Source organism: Pongo pygmaeus, chromosome 21 (assembly GCF_028885625.2).
Source record: "Pongo pygmaeus isolate AG05252 chromosome 21, NHGRI_mPonPyg2-v2.0_pri, whole genome shotgun sequence".
In the NCBI taxonomy this organism is placed as follows: domain Eukaryota; kingdom Metazoa; phylum Chordata; class Mammalia; order Primates; family Hominidae; genus Pongo; species Pongo pygmaeus.
Window position 1 is genome coordinate 64882292 of NC_072394.2, and position 24712 is coordinate 64907003.

The 24712-nt window shown below is 49.1% G+C and overlaps 2 protein-coding genes across 9 annotated transcripts in view; both read left to right on the forward strand.

Moving 5' to 3' along the window:
• SS18L1 (SS18L1 subunit of BAF chromatin remodeling complex) overlaps positions 1-3260 on the forward strand; it is a 40023-nt gene extending 36763 nt beyond the window's left edge. For 4 of the 7 annotated variants that reach the window (XM_054468095.2, XM_054468096.2, XM_063659017.1 and 1 more), the window contains one exon: positions 1-3260. In XM_054468095.2, the coding sequence (XP_054324070.1) occupies positions 1-27 (27 nt within the window). In that variant the 3' untranslated portion in view covers positions 28-3260. The other 3 variants (XR_010125115.1, XR_010125114.1, XR_010125116.1) reach the window with 3 other exon arrangements.
• On the forward strand, positions 3256-24163 carry MTG2 (mitochondrial ribosome associated GTPase 2). 2 transcript variants are annotated; one of them, XM_054468088.2, is made up of 8 exons: positions 3256-3391; positions 3667-3804; positions 14133-14341; positions 16455-16602; positions 18495-18610; positions 19274-19492; positions 19759-19897; positions 21309-24163. In XM_054468088.2, exons 1-8 carry the CDS (start codon positions 3256-3258, stop codon positions 21701-21703), a joined length of 1500 nt encoding a protein of 499 aa, XP_054324063.1. In that variant the 3' UTR covers positions 21704-24163. The 2 variants fall into 2 exon arrangements, with proteins under 2 accessions (XP_054324063.1, XP_063515084.1); XM_063659014.1 differs by lacking the exons at positions 3256-3391; positions 3667-3804 and adding an exon at positions 3901-4147.
• The last annotated feature ends 549 nt before the right edge of the window (positions 24164-24712 follow it).

The following is a 24712-nucleotide window of genomic DNA, read 5'->3' on the forward strand; positions in this document are numbered from 1 at the left end:
GGCCAGTATGGAAATTACCAGCAGTAAGGGACACACATTCTGGCTGGAGCCCTTGTGGTAGCGTGTTCATCCAGGGGCCGGATGGGCTGGCGGCAGCTCTGGTGAATTGTGACATGTTGGTTACCCTTTCGCCCAGTGCCACGTCTGCATGTGAAGCGTGCTCATTTCATGCTGGGTATGACGCCGAGCGCACACCACTGGCGTGAGACAGCGCTTGGTGGTGTGATACTTCTGGTGCTGTGTATAGTATTGTATGTCGGTACATGGAGAGGTATCCTTTTTTTGTCCCCCGCCCCCTTCTCAATGTTTCTAGCTAGCTTTGGGGGTCATTTTGTCGTCAGAGCATTCTGTGCCCAGGGACGGGACAGATCTCGAGGACACCACAGTCCACCTGTTCCCGTCAACAGACCTTAGGTCTCATTTCCCTCCTCATGCAGTGTTGTAGTGTGGGTTGTCAACTTTTCTTTAACTGGCTACGCCACAGCTGGACACACATGCAGCCCCTGGAGGGCAGCCTCTTCCTGTGCCTCGATGGGGTGGGTGGGAGGGCATCTTCTGTGTGTTGGGTCAGTTTCTGTTACATAACGAAAAAGATGAACATCTCCCACGGGAGACACCACAGATGGCCACTTCAGAGCTTGCCCATTGCCTGTCTCTCGCCAATTCCGTTTATCCAAAAAGGTACATGTTTTTGTATTAAAAAGTAAACAGGGATCGATGACTGTATTCCAAATACATATGAATCCCTAAGGGCTGTGGACAAATTGCCTAACCCAGGGCCAGCGGTATTGCTGAAGGAAAGGGGCAGCTCTCTGGGAAGTGGGCCCTCAGAGATTACTCTGGCTTTGACCCTTGTTTAGCTGATGGTCATTTCTGGGATTGGAATATTTAATATGCCCAATTCTAAGTTGATAGGTAATTTAAAATATTCAAACCAAATCTTCCAAACAGTTGGCAAGTTGTTTATTTTATATTATTTTTTCCAGGACCTACTTGCTCAGATCTCCAAGCAAGCATTTCTTTTCTTTTAGGGATGTCTGAAAGTCACATCCAGTTATGTTACTGTGTTCTTTCTAATGAAAAGTAAAGATTTTATATAGAGAAACTTGAGTAATTTTTACATTTCTAGGACATTAAATCCCATTTAAATTCTGTGTGAACATTAAAGACAGCACACTTGCAAAAGTATGGTCAAAGGAAAAAAATCCCACATTTCCATTAATAAGTAGCATGGACACTTGATCAACCTTTAGATGGAATAATAATATTCATATTTGCTATGAACCCTTTTAAAAAAATCTTTGGATAAATGCTGACAAATTTCCAAGAACTACCAAGAAAATACAAAAGATATCCAATGCTTGATATATGAGGCCTACTAATAACAATATTTCTCTTTAATTGATGTTTTGTTTTAAAAGTTAAAAGTAATTCTTGGCCGGGCGCCGTGGTTCACGCCTGTAATCCCAGCACTTTGGGAGGCCAAAGCGGGCGGATCACCTGAGGTCGGGAGTTTGAGACCAGGCTGACCAACATGGAGAAACCCCGTCCCTAATAAAAATACAAAATTAGCCAGGCGTGGTGGCACATACCTGTAATCTCAGCTACTTGGGAACCTGAGGCAGGAGAATGGCTTGAACCCAGGAGGCAGAGGTTGTGGTGAGGCAAGATCACGCCATTGCACCCCAGCCTGGGCAACAAGAGTGAAACTCCATCTCAAAAAAAAAAGTTAAAATTAATTCTTTATCCAGAGTTGAGTGCTTTAGAATTTACAAGTCACTATGTGTTTTGCTTGAATTAATTCTGACAGCCCCTATGAGGAAATCTGGAGGCAGGTAACAGTTCCCATTTTAGAGATGAAGAACTGAGGCACAGATTAAAGGACTTGCCTGTGTTGAATACCAGTCCTGTTCTAGGACATTCTCCCCTCTTCTAGGAGAAAGATATCACACACAAATGGGGATAGAAGTGTTTATTTTGTAGGCGTAAGGGTTTTTAAAACCCTTAATACTGGTAAGGGCTTAAAAATAAATGTATATGTTCATATTCGATTAGTGAAATGAGAGTTCTTAATTGCTAATTGACAAAAGTATTAGCAATTTCAGTTAGGGAGTCATCTCCCTTGATTTTGTTCTTTTCCTGTCAATTTTCATAGAACTAATTTGCAAACTCAATCGGGGCCTAAAATTTCCCACTGAAAATGTTAAACATTTTAGATAACTGTGAAAATAGTTTATTTTTATTCCTTGCCAATCTGGGAATATGCCTTTTATGTGTGTTTGTGTTTTTTTAAGTGCTGTATTAATACTTTCTGAAAGAAAAGGACACTTATCCCAAAACTTCCATCTGAAATGTCTTACATTAAGAATATCTTGAATGTTGTGTATATATTTTAAAAAGCACTTTGCAAAATAGTTTGTACATTTATTTCCTAATTTATATATGATTTTTGGTGTTAATATATTTAATGATTAATAACAGAATGTTTATTTAATGTGCTGTCCGTTTTTATGTAATATTGTGGGGAAAGTGATGCCAGCAGTTCCTTTTCATTAACTTATTCTATCTTCTGTCATATGAATGTTGAGCAAAGCTTAGGCCAACATGAATTGTTCGTGAAGTGTGGTTGATGGTGCTTTGTTTTTTTCTGACTACTTCTATGGAAGGCCAGTGAAGAAGCAAAGGAAGACATGAAAATTGACGCTCATTCTTCCTATTGTTCCCTGACATCCAGCAAATTGTGAATTTGAAAAATGATGGCCAGTTTTCAGAAGTGCTGACAAATTCATATTGGTATGCAAAAGCTCATCACCCATTAGGGTTTGTTGTTGAATCAACAGTGCTTAGCATATTAAAACAGTACATCAGAACTCATGCCGAGAGTCTTTATGAATGGGATTAAGGTGGACAAGATCTCCTAAGATCTGAAAAGAAACCTTAATACGCTCATACGGTTGGAGTCTTAAGTGAACCTCTGATTTTGTCAGGGTTTTTCTACGTATAGGCTTGAATGGGGGCACCCCTTCAAAACTGTACAAAGAAGAAGACTTTTCCATTTCCATTTAAAAATTTTTAGCCACTTCATTTCTATTTATTGAACAGGTCAAATTTGTCTTGTGAGTACAGTACATTTTAAAAACATCCTTATTGGTTAATTTTTTTTCACTCGGAGTTTGACGTATAAATTGTTTATGCTTTTGGTGTAATCTCTTAATAAACTGGTTCTTCAAAAATCATCCTATAAAGTGAGTTTTCATGAAGTTAACGGGATTTTGGTGTGATTTGTTTTGCAAATACTTACTACCAAGACCCGGTAGATTGTCACCTCGGCTCCCAGGCAGAGTTCCTGTGCGTCCGCACCGGATCCCCGCGGCGGCAAGGCGAAGCCAGGGTAAGGGCGGTGGGGACAGCGCCCTGGGGCTGCCCTGCGGTCCCCACTGCCTGCTCTGCATTGCCCCGTAGCCTCGGGCAAGGGCGGTGTCCTCATCAGACCCGGGAGGCTCCGCAAACACCGGAGGGGTCAGAGGAGCTGGGGGTGCCTGGGCACCGGGTGGAACGGGTGGGGCGGCTGCCCTTGTGCTCGGGCAGCGAGGGCGACGGCGAGAAGCGCGGCTGCAGCTGAGCGCCCCGCAGCCCTCCCGGTATTCCTCCTGCTTCCGCTACCAGGGACAAGGTCGCCCTTCGCTCAGGCAGCGTGTTTTCTGCACCTGCGCACTGGGCAAGACTTGGGCTTCCGGAGCCAAAAGGCCCCGGAAGTGGTCGGCCGCTTGCGACGCTCCGGAAGTGACGTGCTCTCCCGAGCCGGTGAGTGCGGGATCGGGGATCGGGGAGCGTGGGCCGCAGGGGTGGTCGCGGCGCGGGCGCAAGGAAGGGGGGGCCTCGGCTTGGGACGGGGGGTACTGGGGCGCTGGGAGCGGGAGAGGCCCCGGCCTAGGAGCTGAGAGGCCTGGAAGGCTGCTGGGCTGCGAACCCCGGCGGGACGGAGCGCTGCGGCCCCGGCGTAGCGAGTCCTCCGGCGGTGGGGAGCGGCGCCTTGCTCCCGGTCCTGCCCCAGTCTCTCCGCAGAACCGCGTTTTGGGGTCGGAAGTCTTGTCAGCCATCCCGATGCTGCTCTGTCACAGGATGGGTGCCGTGTGTGAGTTCCGAGGCAAGTTGTTAGGGATTTGCCTTGATCCAGCGCTCTAAGTATTAAACATTTTAAAGTGATTATTGGCAGTATACAGTTGCACAAAACAACATAAATATATACACATTTGGATGATAAAACAACAATAAAGTTTTGTATTGTAAACGCGCCTCAAGGAGACGCATTTCCAGATAATTTACTGTCCGTGGGTGGCTTTTGCCCAGTGAGAGCGGGTTACCCGTTCTGTTCCCAGTTACGTTCTCGCAGCTGTAGATACCGAGGAACGGCGTTCACACAGACCTGTAGGTGGGAATTAGAGGGGTTGTTGGGCAGTAGTATCACTAGAGAAATACCTTTTTTTTGTAAAGGGGAGGACCCATTATAAAAGGGGGACGGGAAAGGAGAATTGAAATTGTTTTAAACGCAGGTTCGTTCTCAGGCAGTTCTGTTTTAGCAGAGAGAACGTAGCAAAACTTGGGCAGAAAATGGATTTCTTTGAAATTATCCTGGCCTTAGTCCCTTGGGAAGTCTGTGTACGCGAACCTCAGTGGAAAGATTCCTGCCGTAAAATGCAGGTGTCAGCAACATGCCAGGGAGGCCAGAGGATACTGTGTGACTTTGGGCAAGTGACTTAACCTCTGTGAGTCTCAGCCTCCACTGCTTTAGATGGGCATAAAAAATGTAAAGTCAAGAATCAGGTTTCCGCTGGGCGCGGTGGCTCACGCCTGTAATCCCAGAACTTTGGGAGGCCAAGGCGGGCAGATCAGGAGTTCAGGAGTTCAAGACCAGCCTGGCCAACATGGTGAAACCCCATCTTTACTAAAAATACAAAAAAGTAGCCGGGCGTGGTGGCAGGCCCCTGTAATCCCAGCTACTGGGGAGGCTGAGGCAGGAGAATCGCTTGAACCTGGGAGGTGGAGGTTGCAGTGAGCCGAGACCGCACCACTCTGCTCCAGCCTAGGCAACAGAGTGAGACTCTGTCTCAAAAACATACAAAAAAAAAAAAATCAGGTTTCATGCTCACAGGAGGATTTGAGGAGGGTTTATAAAGGGATGGTTTGCAAAGGCAGAGTGCAGGTAAATGACAGTTGGTCCTTTAGCCTGGAACTAGTGGCAGTAAAGTTTCTACTCCTGGACTCCAAAGGATCAGGGAAGGCAGCGGTGACCGGGACAGGGAGAAGAGTCACTGGGGAGGGCTTCTTGGACTGGAGGTGTGAGCCTCAGTCTGAGTGGGCAGGGAGGTCCATGTCCCGGCCTCCTGCTCCTGCCTCCGGGCTCTGGTAGAGGGCCAGGTCCCAGTAGGTTTTCCTGTGGGGCAAGCTCAGGCTCCTGACACACAGCACAGGGCAGGGTGGAAAGCTGGTCTGGAAAAGAAAATGGAAGATAGCTCGGCATGCAGTATTACCCCTCGCAGGGTATTATTGTTAGGAATACATTTAAAAGTGGATATATTGGTCGGGCGTGGTGGCTCGGGCCTGTAATCCCAGCACTTTGGGAGGCCGAGGCAGGTGGATTACCTGAGGTCGGGAGTTCGAGACCAGCCTGGCCAACACGGTGAAACCCAGTCTCTATTAAAAATACAAAAATGAGCTGGGCGTGGTGGTGGGTGTATGTAATCCCAGGTACTCGGGAGGCTGAGGCGAGTGGATCACTTGAACCCACAAGGTGGAGGTTACAGTGAGCTGAGATCCCACCATTGCTCTCCAACCTGGGCTACAAGAGTGAAACTCTGCCTCAAAAAAAAAAGAAAAAAAAATGCCCGGGGCGTGGTGGCTGATGCTTGTAATCCCAGCAATTTGGGAGGCTGAGGTGGGCGGATCACGAGATCAGGAGTTCAAGACCAGCCTGGCCAACATGGTGAAACCGTGTCTCTACTAAAAATACAGAAATTAGCTGGGTGTGGTGGCACACAGCTGTAATCCCAGCTACTCGGGAGATTGAGGCAGGAGAATCCCTTGAACCCGGGAGGCAGAGGTTGCAGTGAGCTGAGATCATGGCACTGCACTCCAGCCTGGGCAACAGAGTGAGACTCTGTCTCCAAAAAAATATATATATATACACACATGTATATGTATATACACAAATTAGCTGAGCGTGGTGATGGGTGCCTGTAATCCCAGCTTCTTGGAAGGCTGAGGCACAGGAATTGCTTGAACCCAGGAGGCGAAGGTTGCAGTGAGGTGAGATCATGCTATTGCACTCCAGCCTGGGAGTGAGACAGAGTGACACTCTTGTCTCAAAACCTTTCTGTGATGAGGGCAGTGTTCTAATCTGTGCTGTCCCATATGGTACCCACTCGCAACATGTGGCTGTGAGCACTTAGATGTTACCTGAGGGACTGAGTTTTTACATTTCAGTTAATTTTAGCCAAATGGCCACATTTGGCCAGTGGGGACTGTGCTAGACAGGTCAAGGACAGCCTTGTTGGAAGGAAAATAAAGACACCAAAGAGCAGCGTGAAACAGTGGAATTTGTTCATCCGGCAGGGGAGAGCACAGCACTCAGTGGGCCTCCAAAGAGAAATTGAAAGGGCAAAAAGGAGGAAGCAAATTAGGCAAGATTCCGAGTTCAGGTCTCTGGTTGGCTTTGCAACCTTCTCTGCGGTTGATCTTCAGGTTCCGTGTCACCTGCATCAGGAAGCCTGGTTTCCAGAATATCCGGGCTGGATGGTATGACGTTCCAGCAGGCTGAGCCGTGACTATGCTTGTGTTGATGAGCCCGAGCTGTTTTTCCCCAACCTGTTTTTATGCCCCACCCCTGAGCCTTCCCATCTGATAGCTCTGGGTTAAGTCTCTTCACCTGTCTGCCCAGTTTCTGCAACTTTAAAATGAGGATGATGAAGGACTTACTTCACAGAGTTTTATGAGGACTGAATGAGTTAATCCCTGAAAAATACTTAGAACAGTATTTTGCAAGTAGTGAGGTAGAGGTCTTGAAGGTTTATTGTTAAATTATTTTCAGGTACTTTTTGTATTTGGCACTACCATAAATGGGTTTTTTTCTTAATTTTAATTTACAGTTGTTTGCGGCTGGTATTTAAGAATACAACTGATTTTTTTATATTAGCCTGATAACATGCCATCTTGCTCAGTTCCCTTCCCGGGGACTTTTTTTTTTTTTTTTTTGAGATGGAGTCTCGCTCTGTCGCCCAGGCTGGAGTGCAGTAACACGATCTCGGCTCACTGCAGCGTCTGCCTCCCAGGTTCAAGCGATTCTCCTGCCTCAGCCTCCCGAGAAGCCGGGACTACAGGCACGTGCCACCACGCCTGGCTAATTTTTATATTTTTAGTAGAGATGGGGTTTCATCATGCTGGCCAGGCTGGTCTCGAACTCCTGATCTCAAATGATCCGCCCACCTCGGCCTCCCAAAGTGCTGGGATTACAGGCGTGAGCCACCGTGCCCAGCCTTCCCTGGGATTCTCTATGGAACTCTGTCCTCTCTTCTGTAAACAGGGACAGTTTTACTTCTTCCTTTTTTCCCCCCTTTATTTCAGTGTGTGAAAGGACATTGTTGCATAGCAATGGTGTGTGTGGAGGCCCTTTTTCTCCATCTTGGGAGGTAACCGTTCAGTCTTTCTTCATTAAATGTGATTAGCTGTAGGCCCTACGTAGTGCCCTTATCAGGGCGAAGATGTTCCCGTCTGTTCCCAGTTTGCTGAGATGTTTTGTTTTCCTCCTCATGAGTGGGTGTTGAGACGGTGATGCCACCTGTTGATACAGTGAAGTGCCTGGGCTGAGTTTTGACTGCTTGATGCGGCCTTGTGTTCTGAGATGACCCCCTACTAGGTCTTGATGTGTGATCCTTTCTGAACTGCTGGATTCAATTGGGTAATATTTTGTTAAGAGTTATTTGCATCTATATTCATGAGGGGTATGGTCTATAATTTTATTTTTTCTTAGTGTCAGGTTTTGGTACTAGCCTCATAGGATGAGTTGGATAGTGATCTCACTTCCTCTATTTTCTGAAAAAGCTTGTGTAAGATTGGCACTGTTTCTTCCTGGAATGTTACATGGAATTTACCAGGAAAACAAGCCGAGCTAGAGTTTTCCTTTGGGGAGTGTTCTTTTATAAGAAATTTAACTTATTGAGTAGATACAGGGCTATTTTAGATTGTTTATTCTTGTGTTTCTTTAATAAGTTGCCTTTTTCAAGAAATTTGTCCATTTCATGTAAGTTGAATTTGTTACTGAATTTGCTGGCATAAAGTCGTTCCCAGCATTCTCTTGCCCTCTGGCTGTCTGTAAGGTGTGTGGCGATAACCCATTGAACATTCCTAACAGTGGAGATTTGCACTTTCTCATTTTCCTGATCAGGCTAGCTAGAGGTGTGTTAGTTAGCTTGTCTTTTCAGTGAGCCTGTTTTTTCTGTTACGTCTTATTGTTGTCTCTTTGTTTATTTCTGCTCTGTATTATTCTCCTCCTTCTACTCGACGCTTACTTTGCTCTTTCTGGTTTCTTGATTTGGAGCCTTAGGTTACTGATTTTAGATCCTTCTTCTTTACCAAGGTAGCCATTACAGCTGTAAGTTTCCTTCTAAACACTACTCTAGCTGCATCTCTTAAATTCTGGTATTTCATGGTGGGGGGCGCCTGTAGTCCCAGCTACTCGGGAGGCTGAGGCAGGAGAACGGCGTGAACCCGGGAGGCAGAACTTGCAGCGGGCCGAGATCACGCCAGTGCACTCCAGCCTGGGCAACAGTGCGAGACTGTCTCAAAAAAAAAAAAATTCTGATATTTTGCATTTCTATTATAATTCAGTTCAAAACATTTTGTAATTTCTCTTTTGATTTCTTCTTTGGCCTATGGATTATTTAGAAGAAGCTTGTTTAATTTGCAGGTATTTGGGATTTTCCTAGATGTTTTCTAGCTATTGACTTCCAGTTTAATTCCGAGAATAGACCCTGTGGTTGATATTCATATACTTCCCCCCACCCCGCCACAGGAGCTCTGCGACCCAGGCTGGAGTGCAGTGTGTGATCACGGTTCACTGCAGCCTCCAACTCCTGGGCTTCAGTGATCCTCCCACCTTAGCCTCCTAAGTAGCTGGTATTATAGGCATGCACCACCGTGTCCAGCTAATCAGCTAATTTTCTTTTCTTTTTTTTTTTTTTTTGGTAGACAGAAGTTCTCGCTATTTTGCCCAGGCTGTTCTCGAATTCCTGGCCTCAAGTTTTTCTCCCGCCTTGGCCTCTCAAACTGCTGGGATTACAGGTGTGAGCCACCGTACCCGGCCTTTCTGTATACTTTAAATAATCTCTAGATTATTTATAGTACAATACAATGTAAATGCTATGTAAATAGCTGTTATACTTTATTTTTTAAATTAAAAAAAGTTATTGTATTGTTACTGGTTTTTTTGTTTTCCGCATATTTTTGACGTGAGGTTTGTTGAATCCACAGATACAGAGGACTGACTATATATGATTTCTTTTCAATGTATTGAGACTTATGACACATCTTATGGTCTGTTTGGTGAATGTTCCACCTGCACCTGAAAACAGTGTATATTCTATAGTTGTTGGATGTACTGTTACGTAAATGTCAACTAGATAAATATTTTGGTAGTATTGTTCAGATTTTATGTCTTTACTGTTTTTATTTTTCTATTTTTAGACATAGGGTCTCAGGCCAGCGTGGTGGCTCATGCTTGAAATCTCAGCACTTTGGGAGGCCAAGACAGGAGGATCGCTTGAGACCAGCCTGGGTAACTGGGAGACCCCGTCTCTGCAAAAAAAATGTAAAAAGTAGGCACTTACCTGTAGTCCTAGCTACTCAGGAGGCTGAGGCAAGAGGATCTCTTTAGTACAGGAAGTCAAGGCTGTAATGAGCTGTGATTATGTCACTGCGCTCCAGCTTGGGTGACAGAGTGAGACCCTGTCTCAAAAAAAAAAAAAAAAAAAAATGTCTCTTTCTGTCGTTCTGTTGCTCAGGCTGGAGTGCAGTGGCATATTCATAGCTTGTAGCAGCTTTGAATTCATGGGCTCAAGTGATCCTCCCACCTCAGCCTCCCAAGTAGCTGGGACTACAGGGGTGCGCCACCATGCCCAGCTAATTCCTTTGGTAGAGACGGGGGGTCTTGCTGTTTTGCCCAGGCTGGTCTCGAACTCATGGCTTCAAGAGATCTTCCCGCCTTGGCCTCCCACAGTGCTGGGATTAAAGCCAGGAACCGCTGTGCCCAGCTAGCTCTTTTTAATCCACTTTGTCAACCTCTGCCTTTTAATCAGAATTTGTAAACATTAATTTTTTTTTTTTTTTTGAGATGGAGTCTCGCTCTGTCTCCCAGGCTGGAGTGCAATGATGCAATCTCGGCTCACTGCAACCTCCGCTTCCCCGTTCAAGCGATTTTCCTGCCTCAGCCTCCTGAGTAGCTGGGATTACAGGCGCACGCCACCGTGCCTGGCTAATTTTTGTATTTTTGGTAGAGACGGGGTTTCACCACGTTGGTCAGGCTGGTCTTGAACTCCTGACTTCATGGTCCGCCTGCCTCAGCCTCCCAAAGTGCTGAGATTACAGGCGTGAGCCACCGCGCCCAGCCAACATTAACATGTAATGAAATCATTTATATGGTTAGATTTAGGTGCACTTCTATTATTTGTTTCCTATTTGTCCCCTCTGTTTTTTGTTCATTTGTTCTTTTTCTTCAGAATTGTTGGGCTAGTTCTGAGCATTTCATTTATCTGTTGGCTTTTCAGATCTGTGTCTTTGTGTTGTGTCTTAGTCATTGCTCTGGAGGTTCCAGTCTGCACACCTGTTAGCCTTCACTGTCTGCTCAGAGTTCATACTGTGCCCCTCACAGAAACGTGGGGACCTTGCAGTCGTCTGGGTCCCTCGAATCCCCTCCTGACCTTTCTGTTGCCTTTCATGTGGATTACTTCTGTGCACGTTGGAAGCCCACTACACAGTATTTTTTTGTCTATAGTCTTACATATTTAAGAACTCCTAAGAGGAAAACAATGGTATTTTATATTTACCATTTCTGTTGCTCTCCCTTCCCTCCTCAAGATCCAGGCTTCTCTGTGGTATCATTTTCCTTCAACCCGAGGAACTTTCTTGAGCGTTCCTTATACAGCAGCTATATTACTGACAAACTATGTTCGTTTTCTGCCATCTAGAATCTTTATTGCACCTTCGTTTCTGAAAGATATTTTCCCTGCGTATAGAATACCTCAGTGCCTCTTTTCTTCAAGCACTTAAAAATATCCCTACATAATGGTTAAAAGCAGGGTGGATCCTGGCCTAGATCCTGGACCAGAAGAAGGACGCTCTTGGGAAACTGCTGAGCCCCAAGCCCCACCTGGAGCTCAGTTAGTAGCAGTGCACCAGCGGTGGCCACACAGGTGCGGCTGTGGGGGACACTGGGGAGGAAGTCCGCAGGGATGCCTTTGCACCTTGTCCACAAATCTAAAACCATCTCAAAATCAGCTGTCCTGTAAAATATATTTACAGGAAGGGTATCAAGGGGAGGGTGTCCCATGGAGAGGTGGCCCAGCACGGGAACTCAGCCTGTCGGGGAACAGAGACCTGCCAAAGAATGGGGAGCTCTGGAAGCAGGTGGGGAGGTGGAGCTGAGGGCGGGTCACAGCAGGTAGGGGTTGGGCAGCTCCATAAATATCTTAAAGTGCATGGAGGCCCGGTTTCTTATAGACGGAGAATGGAGTTACCAAGACCACAAGAGAAAATTAGAATGACCCCAGAGTGCTGAATTGGGAATGAGGACGTCCTGCACACAGCTGGCCTGCTGCCTCCCAGGTGTCAGGGCTGGCCCGGGAGTCAGGAGAGGCTGAGGAACCTTCCAGCCCAAGGAGCCGGACAAGGTGTGGCAGCTGCAGGCAGCCGGGATAGGGACGCAGACTCTCCTACGGGGAGAGGCACTGCTGAGACCGGGGCCCACGTGGGAGGGCCTGGGGAGGGGCTGTCGGTCATGGCCAGTCTCAATGACACCCTGGTTCTGGAGGGTACACCATTTTCTGTAGGAAACACACATGGACTGTTCTGGGTGCAGGGAAGTCCGGTCGGCGACTGACTCTTAAGTGATTCAGGAGGAAGTTCTTTGTACTCTTCTTCCAGCTTTTCTGTAACTGTGATTGCCTCAGAATTAAAGCAGAACGGCCAAGGACCCCACAGAGGTAGTGACCCCCCCCAAAGGAGGTGGCACCTTTTCAGAGGAATGAGGCTGGGGAGAGGGAGGCGTCCGAGGCACTGCGAGGGAGGAGGCGGGCGGTGTCCCCTCGTTGTGCTCCCGCGCTGGCCTCGTGTTGAGTTTTCAGCCGTCCACTGGGGCCCCTTTTGTACATATCTTTCGTAGTCAGGATGGGGGGGAGCACCTTGTAAGGTCCCTCCTGTGGGACCTGCTGAAGACTGGGGAGCTCTGGGAGCAGGCAGGTATTTGTGCTCATGGTGAAGGGAGAGGGGCTGTCCTCTCTTGGAGGGCAGGGTCGGTGACTTCCTCACTGTGCCCTTGGCACCTGCAAGGTAGCCGGCTGTCATGAGCGGCTTGTTGAATGAGTGACAGCTTAAATGAGGCTTTGAGAGTGACAGTAGCTGGCACTTAGTCTGCAGCTGTGCCAACCCTGTCGCTCCAGGGATATTTCCACCCACATCACACATCAGGCACCAAATGTGTGGGTTTTCCACACCAACAATTCGCCAGTCCTCTGCAGACACCAGCCAGGCATCCTGTAATTCAGTTCAGTCTGACCCTGCCGCGGTTATCATGGACCCCAGCGTTAGGGGCTCAGTCACCCCCCACTTCAGATGCTAATTGCAAGTAGTGGGTCCCTGGGGTACCCACACTTCTGTCCATCTTGGCTACACATTGGAGGTTCCTACGACCCCTTCAGGTTTGATGATTTGCGGTAGTGGCTCAGAGAACTCAGGAAGGCACTTGGTTTGCATTGCCAGTTTACTACAAAGGATGCCACAGCGGGCACGGGCGGGCAGCTGGGTGAGGAGGGGCACGGGCGAGGCCCAGAGGGTCCTAAGCACAGGAGCCTTTGTCCCCAGGGAGTTGTGTGGCTGGCCTTACAGCATGGGGATGAGTTCACCAAACTGAAAGCTTTCCAGAGCCCCTAGTTCAAGGATTTCCATGGAGGGGCCTCATCATGGAGACATGATCAGTTATGAACTCAGCCTGCAGCCCCTCTCCCCTTTTTGGAGGGTGGGGATAGGGCCAAAAGGTCCAGGCTTCTCATCGTGGCTTGGTCTTTATGATGACCAGCCCCCTCCCAGGGCCATCCAGGAGCCCACCAAGCGGTGCCTCATTAGAACAGAAGACTCTCCTGTCACCTGGGAAGTCCAAGGGATTTAGGAGCTCTGTGTCAGGCACCCTATCACCCCTGTCACTCAGGAAATTACCAGCGTTCTGAGAGCTGTGTGTCAGGAGCCAGGAGCAGAGGCCAAGTGTGTTCTCATTCTATCGGTGCCACAGCCAGGGCCGCGGTTGTGCAGCTGTGTGGATCAGCTCAGCCCGTCCTCACCCAGCCCTGTCCTTACAAGTGAGGAGGCCGAGGCCACACAGGTGGATGGCCTTCCCTTAGAGTTACTTTCCAGAGCCTGGGTGCTTAGCCGCTATGCCCCATGTTTAATATTCTGGTGTTCCAATGTAACAACTTTAAAATTACACAGGATAACACTCTTGATAACATTTTAATAAATGGGTGTTTTTATTTTCAAGAAATTTTGACTTGCACTTCAGGTTTCCTTTGTAATATTTTCGTTGAGTGGATACTTGCTATTCCATAAGAGGGTATGTCCAGTGTTGTGGAAGATTTAATGCTTTAAATGCTTTGTACAGAAATCCTGCTCCCAAGTCACAGGCTGACGGGTCAGAGGACAAGACGTGACCCAGGGCCGAGAGGGTGAGTGACCAGGAAAGTCGGATTCATCAGTTCACTTGTTTGTTTCAGAAACGTGCGTGGAGACCTGCTGCATGAGGCCCTCCTCTTCAGTTTCTGTTTCATGCCCAGGATTAAACCAAGTATCTCATTTTGCCAATTTGACTTCTGTAGGGGCCATGACACCTGCAAGGCATTTCTCAGCAAGATTGAGGACCGTGTTTGAGGGCGTGGGGCATTGGGCTTTGTCCACACAGGCTGGCCTCAAGCCCAGCAGGCTACTGCCACAGCAGGCTTCTCCCAGGCTGCTCTCGGTCAGCTGTGCGGACCTCGCCAAGCGTCAGGAACTTCCGGGGAAGAAGCCGCTCTCTGAGAAAAAGCTGGTGAGACTTCTGGAGTTAGAGCAGCTTGCCTGTCTCCTCCTCAGAAGGCACAGGGTGTGGTTTCGGGTCCTCCTCTTGATCTCATCTCTGTTGATGTTAGTTGATGATCTTAGTGATGGGGCACGTGGAGCTTCTTGAAAATGATGGGGTGAAACGCAGGCCTGTGTGCTAGATCCCACACTCAGCAAATCCCAGCAGGCTGGGAGAGGCGCTGGGTGCTTGGAAAGCCGTGATACAGGCTGCTCATTTTACCATGAGCCTGTATATCTTACATGTATGTTACATATATCCTTTAATATGTGTGGCTATTTCTTAATTTAAAACAAATGTGGAGGCTCGGCACGGTGGCTCATGCCTGTTATCCCAACACTTTGGGAGGCTGAGGCAGGTGGATCACTTGAGGTCAGGAGTTTGAGACCAGCCTGGCCAACATGGTGAAACCCCGTCTCTATTAAAAAAAAAAAAATTTTTTTTAATAAAAATAAAACAAGTGGGAGGAAATAGACCTTCTGTTTTATGGTTCTTTAAACCTTACAAGTTTTTCTTGTTCTATTTACCAAAACCTCCTATTTAAAACATGAATTGTCTCTAATAAATTCAAGAAAATGCACGTTTATGACTCCCTTCATTTCCTTCTGAATGGAGGGGCTTCAGATAAGCATTACTGGGACAAACAGCACTTCCAGTGGAAAAGCCGCTTTGGTGGGATGTGTGCTCAGATAGCTGAAGCGTTCGCACAGGCTTGTCTCCTCCCCAGGAGAGAAAGTGAGTCGAGGTTTTGTCCTCCATGAAGTGCTCACCAGTGGGGCCTTCCTCCCTGTCTGGTGGATTTTGCTTGCGTCTGTGCCTGACAGCATTACGTATTGAGATTTGGAAATAACAGTTCGTGGTTTTTCCACATGGTGGCGCCAAAGAATCTTAGAATGTTTGTGTATTTTCTTTTAAAAGAAAAAAAAGATGCATTTGAGGAGTATTGGATGGGAGTGCAGAGGCAGCAGCCCTGGGTGGCTGTCAGGGACAGGGCGCATCTGTCTGTGCACGTGGGCAGAAGCCAGGTGTCCTCCCCAGGATGTGGTGAGGTTGCAGCACCCTGGGCCGCGGGAGTTGACCCTCCTGTGGTAGGAGCTGTTGTGTGTTGAACAGCAACCTGGTTGGTTCTCTCTCTTTATCCAGATTGCACCTATCTTAATGACCTAAAGAACAGCTTTCCAGGCTGGGCACGGTGGCTCACGCCTGTAATCCCAGCACTTTGGGAGGCCGAGGCGGGCGGATCATGAGGTCAGGAGATCGAGACCATCCTGGCTAACACGGTGAAACCCTGTCTCTACTAAAAATACAAAAAATTAGCCCGGCACAGTGGCGGCGCCTATAGTCCCAGCTACTTGGGAGGCTGAGGCAGGAGAATGGCCTGAACCCAGGAGGCGGAGCTTGCAGTGAGCCGAGATCCCACCGTTGCACTCCAGCCTGGGCGACAGAGTGAGACACTGCCTCAAAAAAAAAAAAAAAACAAAAAACAAAACCAAACAGCTTTTCCTCCAGGTAGGGGCTCTGTTTGCATCACTACATTTTTTAAATGAGCCCTGTTTTCATCAGACCCCAGAAAATACTCTTTCTTCAGAGTCGAAAGCCTGGTAATTGTCCAGGAACTATTGTAACTCCCTGTTTCCCCATCGCATCCTGGGAAACTAGAACTTTCTAAGAGTAAAGATCTATGATTTCAGGAATGGTTTTTTTGAATGGAAAGACATATTATTTAAGGAATATTTCCTAAACAAGATGTGGGCTTTTTAGCTTAGAAATGCTGATTTTTGTTGTTGGTGGTGGTTTTTAAATCAGTCTCACCCAGAATAAGAAATGCTGAATTTTTGAAGTGTAGGTCCACACAGAATACTTGCATCTGCATTGTGGATTTCCCTCGGTCTACAAATGCAACTGACTTGTGGAAACTGTTTTTTATCTTCGGATTTTAGAAGCGATTAGCAATATTAGTGTCATTAACCTCTAATTTTAATAGGCTGTCATAGATAGAAGACGTACATCTCAAATGGATGTATGGTCTCTTGAAAGGACCTCGGAGTGTTGAGATGACGTGGGATACTTGTGTTCACTGTAGAAAAGGTATTTTGTGGACTATCGGAGAGTGCTTGTCTGTGGAGGAAACGGAGGCGCTGGGGCAAGCTGCTTCCACAGTGAGCCCCGCAAGGAGTTTGGAGGCCCTGATGGAGGGGATGGAGGCAACGGTGGACACGTCATTCTGAGAGGCAGGTGCCCTGGGGCAGTACGAGCGGGGTTGGGGAGGGGCCCCGAGACTGCATGTGCATTTGAACTAAAAACCTGATGTATAGGCAGGCACAGTGGCTCATGCCTGTGATTCCAGAACTTGGAGAGGCTGAGGCAGGAGGATCACTTGAGCCCATAAGTTCAAGACCAGCCTGGACAATATAGCAAGACCATGTCTTTTTTTTTTTTTTTTTTTTTTTTTTGGCCTCAAGGTTTGTAGATCTACAAAAAATTTTTGAAAAAATTAGCCAGCCAGACATGGTAACATGCACCTGTGGTTCCAGCTACTCAGGAGGATTGCTGCAGCCCAGAAGTTCAAGGCTGCAGTGAGTCGTGATCACACCACTGCATATTCCAGCATGGGTGACAGAGCAATACCCTGTCTCTAAAAAAATAAAAGTAAAATTTTTTAAACCCAGCTAGGTGCAGTGGCTCATGCCTGTAATCCCAGCACTTTGGGAGGCCAAGGTGGGGGATCACTTGAGCCTAGGCTTTTGAGACCAGCCTGGGCAACATAGTGAGACCCTGTCTCTTAAAAAATAATAATAATAACCAGATGTGGTGGCACACACTGATAGTCTCAGCTACTCGGGGCTGAAGCAGGAGGATGGCTTGAGCCCAGGAGGTCAAGGCTGCAGTGAGCTCCGATTGTGCTACTGCACTCCAGCCTGGCCAACAGAGAAAGACCCTATCTCAAAAAAAAAAAAAAAAAAAACCCTGATGTATGGATATCATTTTTATAAATTATATGGATATTCAGCCGGGCGCGGTGGCTCACGCCTGTAATCCCAGCACTTTGGGAGACCGAGATGGATGGATCGCCTGAGGTCAGGAGTTCGAGACCAGCCTGGCCAACATGGTGAAACCCCGTCTCTACTGAAAATACAAAAAAAATTAGCTGGGCGTGGTGGCAGGCACCTGTAATCCCAGCTACTAGGGAGGCTGAGGCAGGAGAATTGCTTGAATCCAGGAGGCAGAGGTTGCAGTGAGCTGAGATCGTGCCATTGCACTCCAGTCTGGGCAACAAGAGTGAAACTCCGTCTCAAAAAAATAAAAATAAAAATAAAAAATAAAAATTATATGGATATTCATAGTTAAATAGCACACCCAAAAAAGCAACTTTGAGGCCAGGCGCAGTGGCTCACGCCTATAATTCCAGCACTTTGGGATGCCAAGGTGAGTGGATCACCTGAGGTCAGGAGTTCAAGACCAGCCTGGCGAACATGGAGAAACCCTGTCTCTACTAAAAATAGAAAAATTAGCCAGGCGTGGTGGCGGACGCCTGTAATCCCAGCTATTTGGGAGGCTGAGGCAGGAGAATTGCTTGAGCCTGGGAGATAGATGTTGCAGTGAGCCAAGATCATGCCACTGCACTCCTGCCTGGCCGACAGAGCAAGACTCTGTCTAAAAAAAAAAAAAAAAGAAAAAGCAACTTTGAACATGTTTTGTTTTATTTTTTAATTTCAGGAGCACAGAGAGTTTCCTGTCAGGGAAGCTGACGTGCCAGTCACGTGAAAGCGCGAGGCCTGTGTGGTGGGTTCAGTGGGTGCCGCCAGCTGCTGGTTATATTCACACTCACTCAGCATAGACGCATAGCGAGCTGGGAGTGAAGCCTTCACAACAAAAGCATAGAATACAGCTATTGTAAAAAATAAGAAATTTAAAAATTTTCAGAAATGATAGCACTTTTTGAAGGAAAATAAGGATTTCATTTTAAAAAAATCACTTTGCTGGTTTTGTAACTTCTGCTGCAACCTCACTCCGTGCTTCCATACATATTTTTAAGGCTCTTAAACTGGACCCAGACACATCAGCAATAGGCCATTGTTGTCGTAACACAAAGGGACTGAGATTCTTCTTGTTCTCGCTTTAGCTGACCAGCAAGTCAAGTCCCTGTCGTCGGTCCTGTCGCGGTACCAGGGTTTCAGTGGAGAAGATGGTGGGAGTAAAAACTGCTTCGGGCGCAGTGGCGCCGTCCTCTACATCCGGGTGAGCCAAGACTGCCGGAGCTGGCCCTGTCCCCATTGTTCTGGATCATCCAGCTCCTGGGGGCCACCGTGTGACCCACGGGGCCCCTGTGACTTGATGCCCACAGCCAGGAAACAGCACAATGGAAACGGAGGCTGGCAGACAGCGGGAAAGCAGCCCCACCCCTCAAAGCAAACCCAGACGGGCGTTTGTACCAGGGTTGCACCATGTCCATGTCTAGTTAAAAGCTCATGAAATGATTCTCTTAAAAAGAGGGAGTCCACGGCACGGACGCTTCCTCCGTCTCTGACCCCATGAGCCGCCCTCTGACTGAGGGAGGCCACTGGCACCCAGCGGGCCCACGTCTCCTTCGCGAGCTGAATTCACTCGTCTCTTAGATGAGCTGTTTTTTTCCGGTGCTTCAGTTCACCCTAATGTTTTAGAAACACTATTTGAAAAAGCCCTTTGTGCAGTCAGAAGGGTGTGTACCCCATGAAACTCCTGGAGCACTGGGACTTTTTCCTTGTGCTCCGGAGCTGTTAGCAGAGGTGAGTGGGGCGGGCAGCTGCCCCGGGCACAGTCCGCTCTTGTCTTCTTTCCTTAGCACTTGCTTCAGGAATGGGTTAAGGCCGCCTTTCCTCACTGCTCGTAGAGCTCAGCTGATGAGTGCCTGCTGTTTCCCAGGTCCCCATGGGCACGCTGGTGAAGGAGGGAGGCAGAGTGGTGGCCGACCTGTCTCGCGTGGGAGATGAGTACATCGCCGCGCTGGGCGGGGCAGGAGGGAAAGGCAACCGCTTCTTCCTGGCCAACAACAACCGTGCACCTGTGACCTGTACCCCTGGACAGCCAGGACAGCAGCGAGTCCTCCACCTGGAGCTCAAGACGGTGGCCCACGCCGGAATGGTAGGTGTCCCCACTGCCAACAGCATCTGCACACACTCAACTCTAGAAAATCCACTTTTCTCGATGGGGATTTGCCAGTGGCCTGGAAGAGAACAGCTTTGCGGCTCACCTTTTTCCCATCAGTACACTGCTGACTTGGTCGTGAGCACGAGCCCTTGTGAATCCCCCAGCCCTGAAATCCTCCCTCCAATCCCAGTTAGTTACAGACTCTGCGCTAACAAAGGTGCTGCCGTGGGCCGTGCCACCGTCTTCCCTCTTTCCCCCAGGTGGGATTCCCCAACGCCGGGAAGTCCTCACTGCTCCGGGCCATTTCAAACGCCAGACCCGCCGTGGCTTCCTACCCGTTCACCACCCTGAAGCCCCACGTCGGGATCGTCCACTACGAAGGCCACCTACAAATAGCAGGTAGAACTTCCAGAATTCTCCCAAAGGTTAGATTTAAATGATGTAATTCAGAAAAGTAATGATGTAAGTCTTAAATTTAGCTTTCTGTTTAAAATGTAGCATTGTTGGCCAGGAGTGGTGGCTCACACCTGTAATCCCAGCACTTTGGGAGGCCGAGGCAGGAGGATCACGAGGTCAGGAGATCGAGACCATCCTGGCTAACATGGTGAAACCCCGTCTCTACTAAAATATACAAAAAATTAGCCAGGCATGGTGGTGGGCGCCTGTAGTCCCAGCTACTTGGGAGGCTGAGGCAGGAGAATGGCATGAACCCAGAAGGCGAAGCTTGCAGTGAGCCAAGATCGCGCCACTGCACTCCAGCCTGGGTGACGGAGCGAAACTCCATCTCAAAAAAAAAAAAATGTAGCATTGTTTTTCCTAATGTAAACAATTTTTTTTTTTGAGACAGAGTCTCACTCTGTCACCCAGGCTGGAGTGCAGTGGCGCGATCTCAGCTCACTGCAACCTCCACCTCCCATGTTTAAGCAATTCTCCTGCCTCAGCCTCCCAAGTAGCTGGGATTACAGGCGTGTGCCACCACACCCAGTTAATTTTTTTGTGTTTTTAGTAGAGACGGGGTTTCACCATGTTGGCGAGGCTGGTCTCAAACTCCTGATCTCAAGTGATCTGCTCCCCCCCTTGGTCTCCCAAAGTGTTGGGATTACAGGCGTGAGCTACCGCACCCGGCCCTAATTTAAACAATTTTAATCAGCCTGTTCTCTATGAAAATCAGGTTCCCACCCCATCCCCTAGGAATCTGTCAGTTACAGTTCAGAAACCTGCATTGAAATTCCAGCCCCGAGAACAGTATTTCTTCACACTCTATTTGTCCCCCTCTTTCATCTGTGGAAGCTCAGCAGCATCACAACATGTGACTTAAAAGCTTTCCTTGTGCCATTTGAGAGAATAAAACTTTTTCCCAGAAGACAATACACGCATTAAAAATAGTAAGCTTGCTGGTAAGGTTATTTGGATGGCACTTTATATCTGCAGAGTACTCTACAATGTAAATTTCTATCAGTAATCAAATGATTAGTAGAGTACAGGCAGCCATTCTTCTCTTTTTTGAATCCTATTAGAAGCAGAAAGAGAAGGTATGAAATGTTCCCTGCTAGATAGATCCATCGCCATGCCGGTCTCCCAAACATCTCCAAGCACTGAATTCCTCAGGTGTCAGTTGGCCCAATGAATCACCCAGGTGCTAAATCAAATGGCTTCAGTTCAAGGCGTTCCTTGAAAGGAAAGTGTTGGAACTCAGGAAATCCGCCTCCACAGTGGGCTCCAGGCCTTCTCTCCCAGGCTCGAGGTGGAAGGCGCTCTTGGGGCTGGGTGTGCCGAGTGGTCACCTCGTGTGCCCCTGTCTTCCCTGCAGTGGCCGACATCCCCGGCATCATACGAGGCGCCCACCAGAACAGGGGCCTGGGGTCCGCCTTCCTCAGGCACATCGAGCGCTGCCGCTTTCTCTTGTTCGTGGTGGATCTTTCTCAGCCTGAGCCGTGGACTCAAGTTGACGATTTAAAATATGAGCTGGAGATGTATGAAAAGGGCCTGTCTGAGAGGCCCCACGCAATCATCGCAAACAAGATTGACCTCCCTGAAGCCCAAGCCAATCTATCCCAGCTCCGGGATCACTTGGGACAGGAGGTCATTGTGCTGTCGGCGTTGACCGGCGAGAACCTGGAGCAGCTGCTGTTGCACCTGAAGGTGCTGTATGACGCCTACACGGAGGCCGAGCTGGGCCAGGGCCGCCAGCCGCTCAGGTGGTAGCCACGCCAGAGCGGGGTCGCCTCTGGCCCTCTGTCTGAGCAAACCTGGGTGTGAACTCGGTGGCTTTGAATGCATAAAGTGCCTTGTGGACACGGGGGAGTTGTGGTGCTTCTGGGTCTCTGGGCCCCGCCTGCGGGCCTGGGATGCCCTCATGTTGGGAAGCACTCCGCGCCCCCCACCCCGCCTGCCCTCCGTTTTTCCTGCACCTGTCAGCATGCGCCGACTGACTAGCTAGTTGGCTCACGTGTGTTGATTAAGACCCCTAATAAGGGGTTAGGGGTGCCCATAACGGGGTAGCCCTGCCGCTGACTCGGATCTCCGCCATGCACGCGTGGACTCTCGGGTGAGCTCAGCAGAACCGCACAGCCAGAGCCCCAGGTCCGAAGTGCAGACCAGGGTTCTCAGCACAGTGCCCGTAACCCTTTCATGGCTTGCTGCGGAGAGAGACCTGTGGATCCACATTGGGGTTGGGTCTGGCCCGTTGTCCAGCAGCCCTGCGGTACAGCAAGCCCAGGCACCAGTGTCTCGGGGAGCCTCACTGCTGCACAAGCGGGGGGGCCGAGGATGCAAGTCCAGACAGAGCGGCGCAGGCAGCTGTGAGCTTTTCTCCATCCGCCATCTGAGAAGAGCAGTGAGGCCAGCTTCTTCCTGTCCTTCAGAACACTGCACTGTGCTCAGTGGGAGCCAGGAAGCCTCAGGCTTCACGACTGAACGCACCCAATATCCGAGCTGGCTGCGTGTTTCTGGGGCTGCCGTGTGCACAGCGAGTTAACTAAAGGGGGTGTGGGCCATGGAACTGTCGGCGTTATTCCCAGAAGGCGGCCGTGGCATAGGCAGGGTATAGTGAGGAGTGGGAGATGTGTGCCTGGTAACATGGGGCAGAATTTCCACTCGGCTCCATTTGCTGGGGATTTAAAGAGAACCCTTGCACTGCGCCAGGCAGTTACCAAGCCGAAGGGAGATGATGGGCCTTCGCCCCTCGGTGGGACGGCAGCTAGGAGGGCCTTGCATTTGCCCCTCGAGACTGCAGCGTCACCTTTTCTGTCTGTGATTGAAGTCTTTGCAGTCCAGTGTTGATGCATCCAAGCCAGGCCCGTGTCTGCAGAGGAGCCACAGGGCAAGGACAGCTCAGCTGCCGGCAGCCTACCTGTCCCATCGACATCCCCCAAGTAGTCTCAGGCCTCTGACATGTCCCTGAGGGGCCCCTAAGAAAGAAAGTGGAGGGGACACTCCAGAGGCTGATGTGGGAGGATCATGTGAGCCTGGGAGGTCAAGGCTGCAGTGAGCCGTGATTGCACCACTGTGCTCCAGCCTGAGTGACAGAGCGAGACCCTGTCTCAAAAAAAAAAAAAAAAAACATTCTGGGTGTGGTGACTCATGCCTGTAATCCCAGCACTTTGGGAGGCCGAGGCTGGCGGATCACAAGGTCAGGAGATCGAGACCATCCTGGCTAACACAGTGAAACCCCGTCTCTACTAAAAATACAAAAAATTAGCCAGGCATGGTGGCGGTCACCTGTAGTCGCAGCTACTCGGGAGGCTGAAGCAGGAGAATGGCATGAACCTGGGAGGCGGAGCTTGCAGTGAGCCGAGATCACACCACTGCACTCCAGCCTGAGCGACAGAGCCAGACTCCGTCTCAAAAAAAAAAAAAAAAAAGGTGGAGGGGGCAAAGAAGCAGAGAAGGATGATCAGAAGGGGACCCTCAGCCCTTCAAGGAGAGACGGCAGCCTCAGGTGAGATGAGCCGCAAGGGTCCTGGGCCGCTTCTCTGCACGCTGGGGTGGGGCGCACTTTGCACAGTAGGCCAGTGCCTGGGCTTTCAGGAGCAATTCCGTTTTGATCTCACATCAAATCTGCAGCTAGAACATGACAGTCCTTTTACCCGAAGCTTCATTTTAATGTCTTATAATTTCAAAGGTCCTTCTATCCTAGAAACCAGAGACGGGTTTTGCATCTATTTGCTTTTTCTTTCAGGCCACCACAAAGGATTTTGTGGAGTCAACCCAGGCCTGACAGCGTTCATTATCCCTGGCTTTCATCTTTATGCTCTTGCAGGGGACGCTCAAGATGCCTCGTGGCTCGACCCCTGCACGGAGCCCCCAGCCCAGCCTCCCCATGGGTTGAAACCTTGATCTAGGCCTGACTGTGGCTGCTCTGGGGACATGCCCTCATCCTTTGCTGAAGCTGAGGCTCCAGAGGGGGAGTCACTGCCACGAAGGTTGCTCAGAACTTTCCTTGCTGCAAAAAGCCCCAAGACTTCTCCCTGCCACACACACAGCTTTTGCCATTACGTTCTAAAAGCTGACAGCTTTCTCTCCAACATTGTTCTCCCTGAGTAGGGTAAAGCTACACTTGGCTTCCCCAGTTTCCGGCTTCCTGCCTAGAAACAAATTTTTGTCAGTCTGCTTTTCAAATGGGATATATGATTCACATAGCATAAAATTCACCACTTTATATAATTCAGTGGTTTTTTTGTATGTTCAGAAGGCTGTACAACCATCACTGCTAATTCCAGAACGTTTTCATCACCCCAAAAACAGACCCTGTGCCCGTTAGCATGAACCCCCCCCCTTCCCCCTCCCCCGGGCACCCACCCGTCTACCTTCTGTCCCTGGGGACCTGCCTTCCAGACAGATCCTGTAATTGGAGTGTACACTATGTGGCCATCTGTGCGGGTCTTTAGTAGCCATGCCTGAGGCGGCCGACACTGCAGTCTTTAGTTACAGAAGGGACCCCGGGTGTAGGCCACCTGCGCCTACACCCCCACCGTCAGCATGTGTGGGCTGCCTCGGACACAGGGTCTCTGTGTATCCCCAGCAGCCTCAGAACACCTGACCCAGAGACAGCGTCGGTAAGCGCTGGCAGGTGCACGGAGGATGGCGCTGGCATGAGGAGCCTTTAGGCTGCTCCTAGTTTGAAACTATTTTTATTTTATTTTATTTTATTTTTAAGACAGAGTCTCACTCTTTCGCCCAGGCTAGAGTGCAGTGGCGCGATCTCAGCTCACT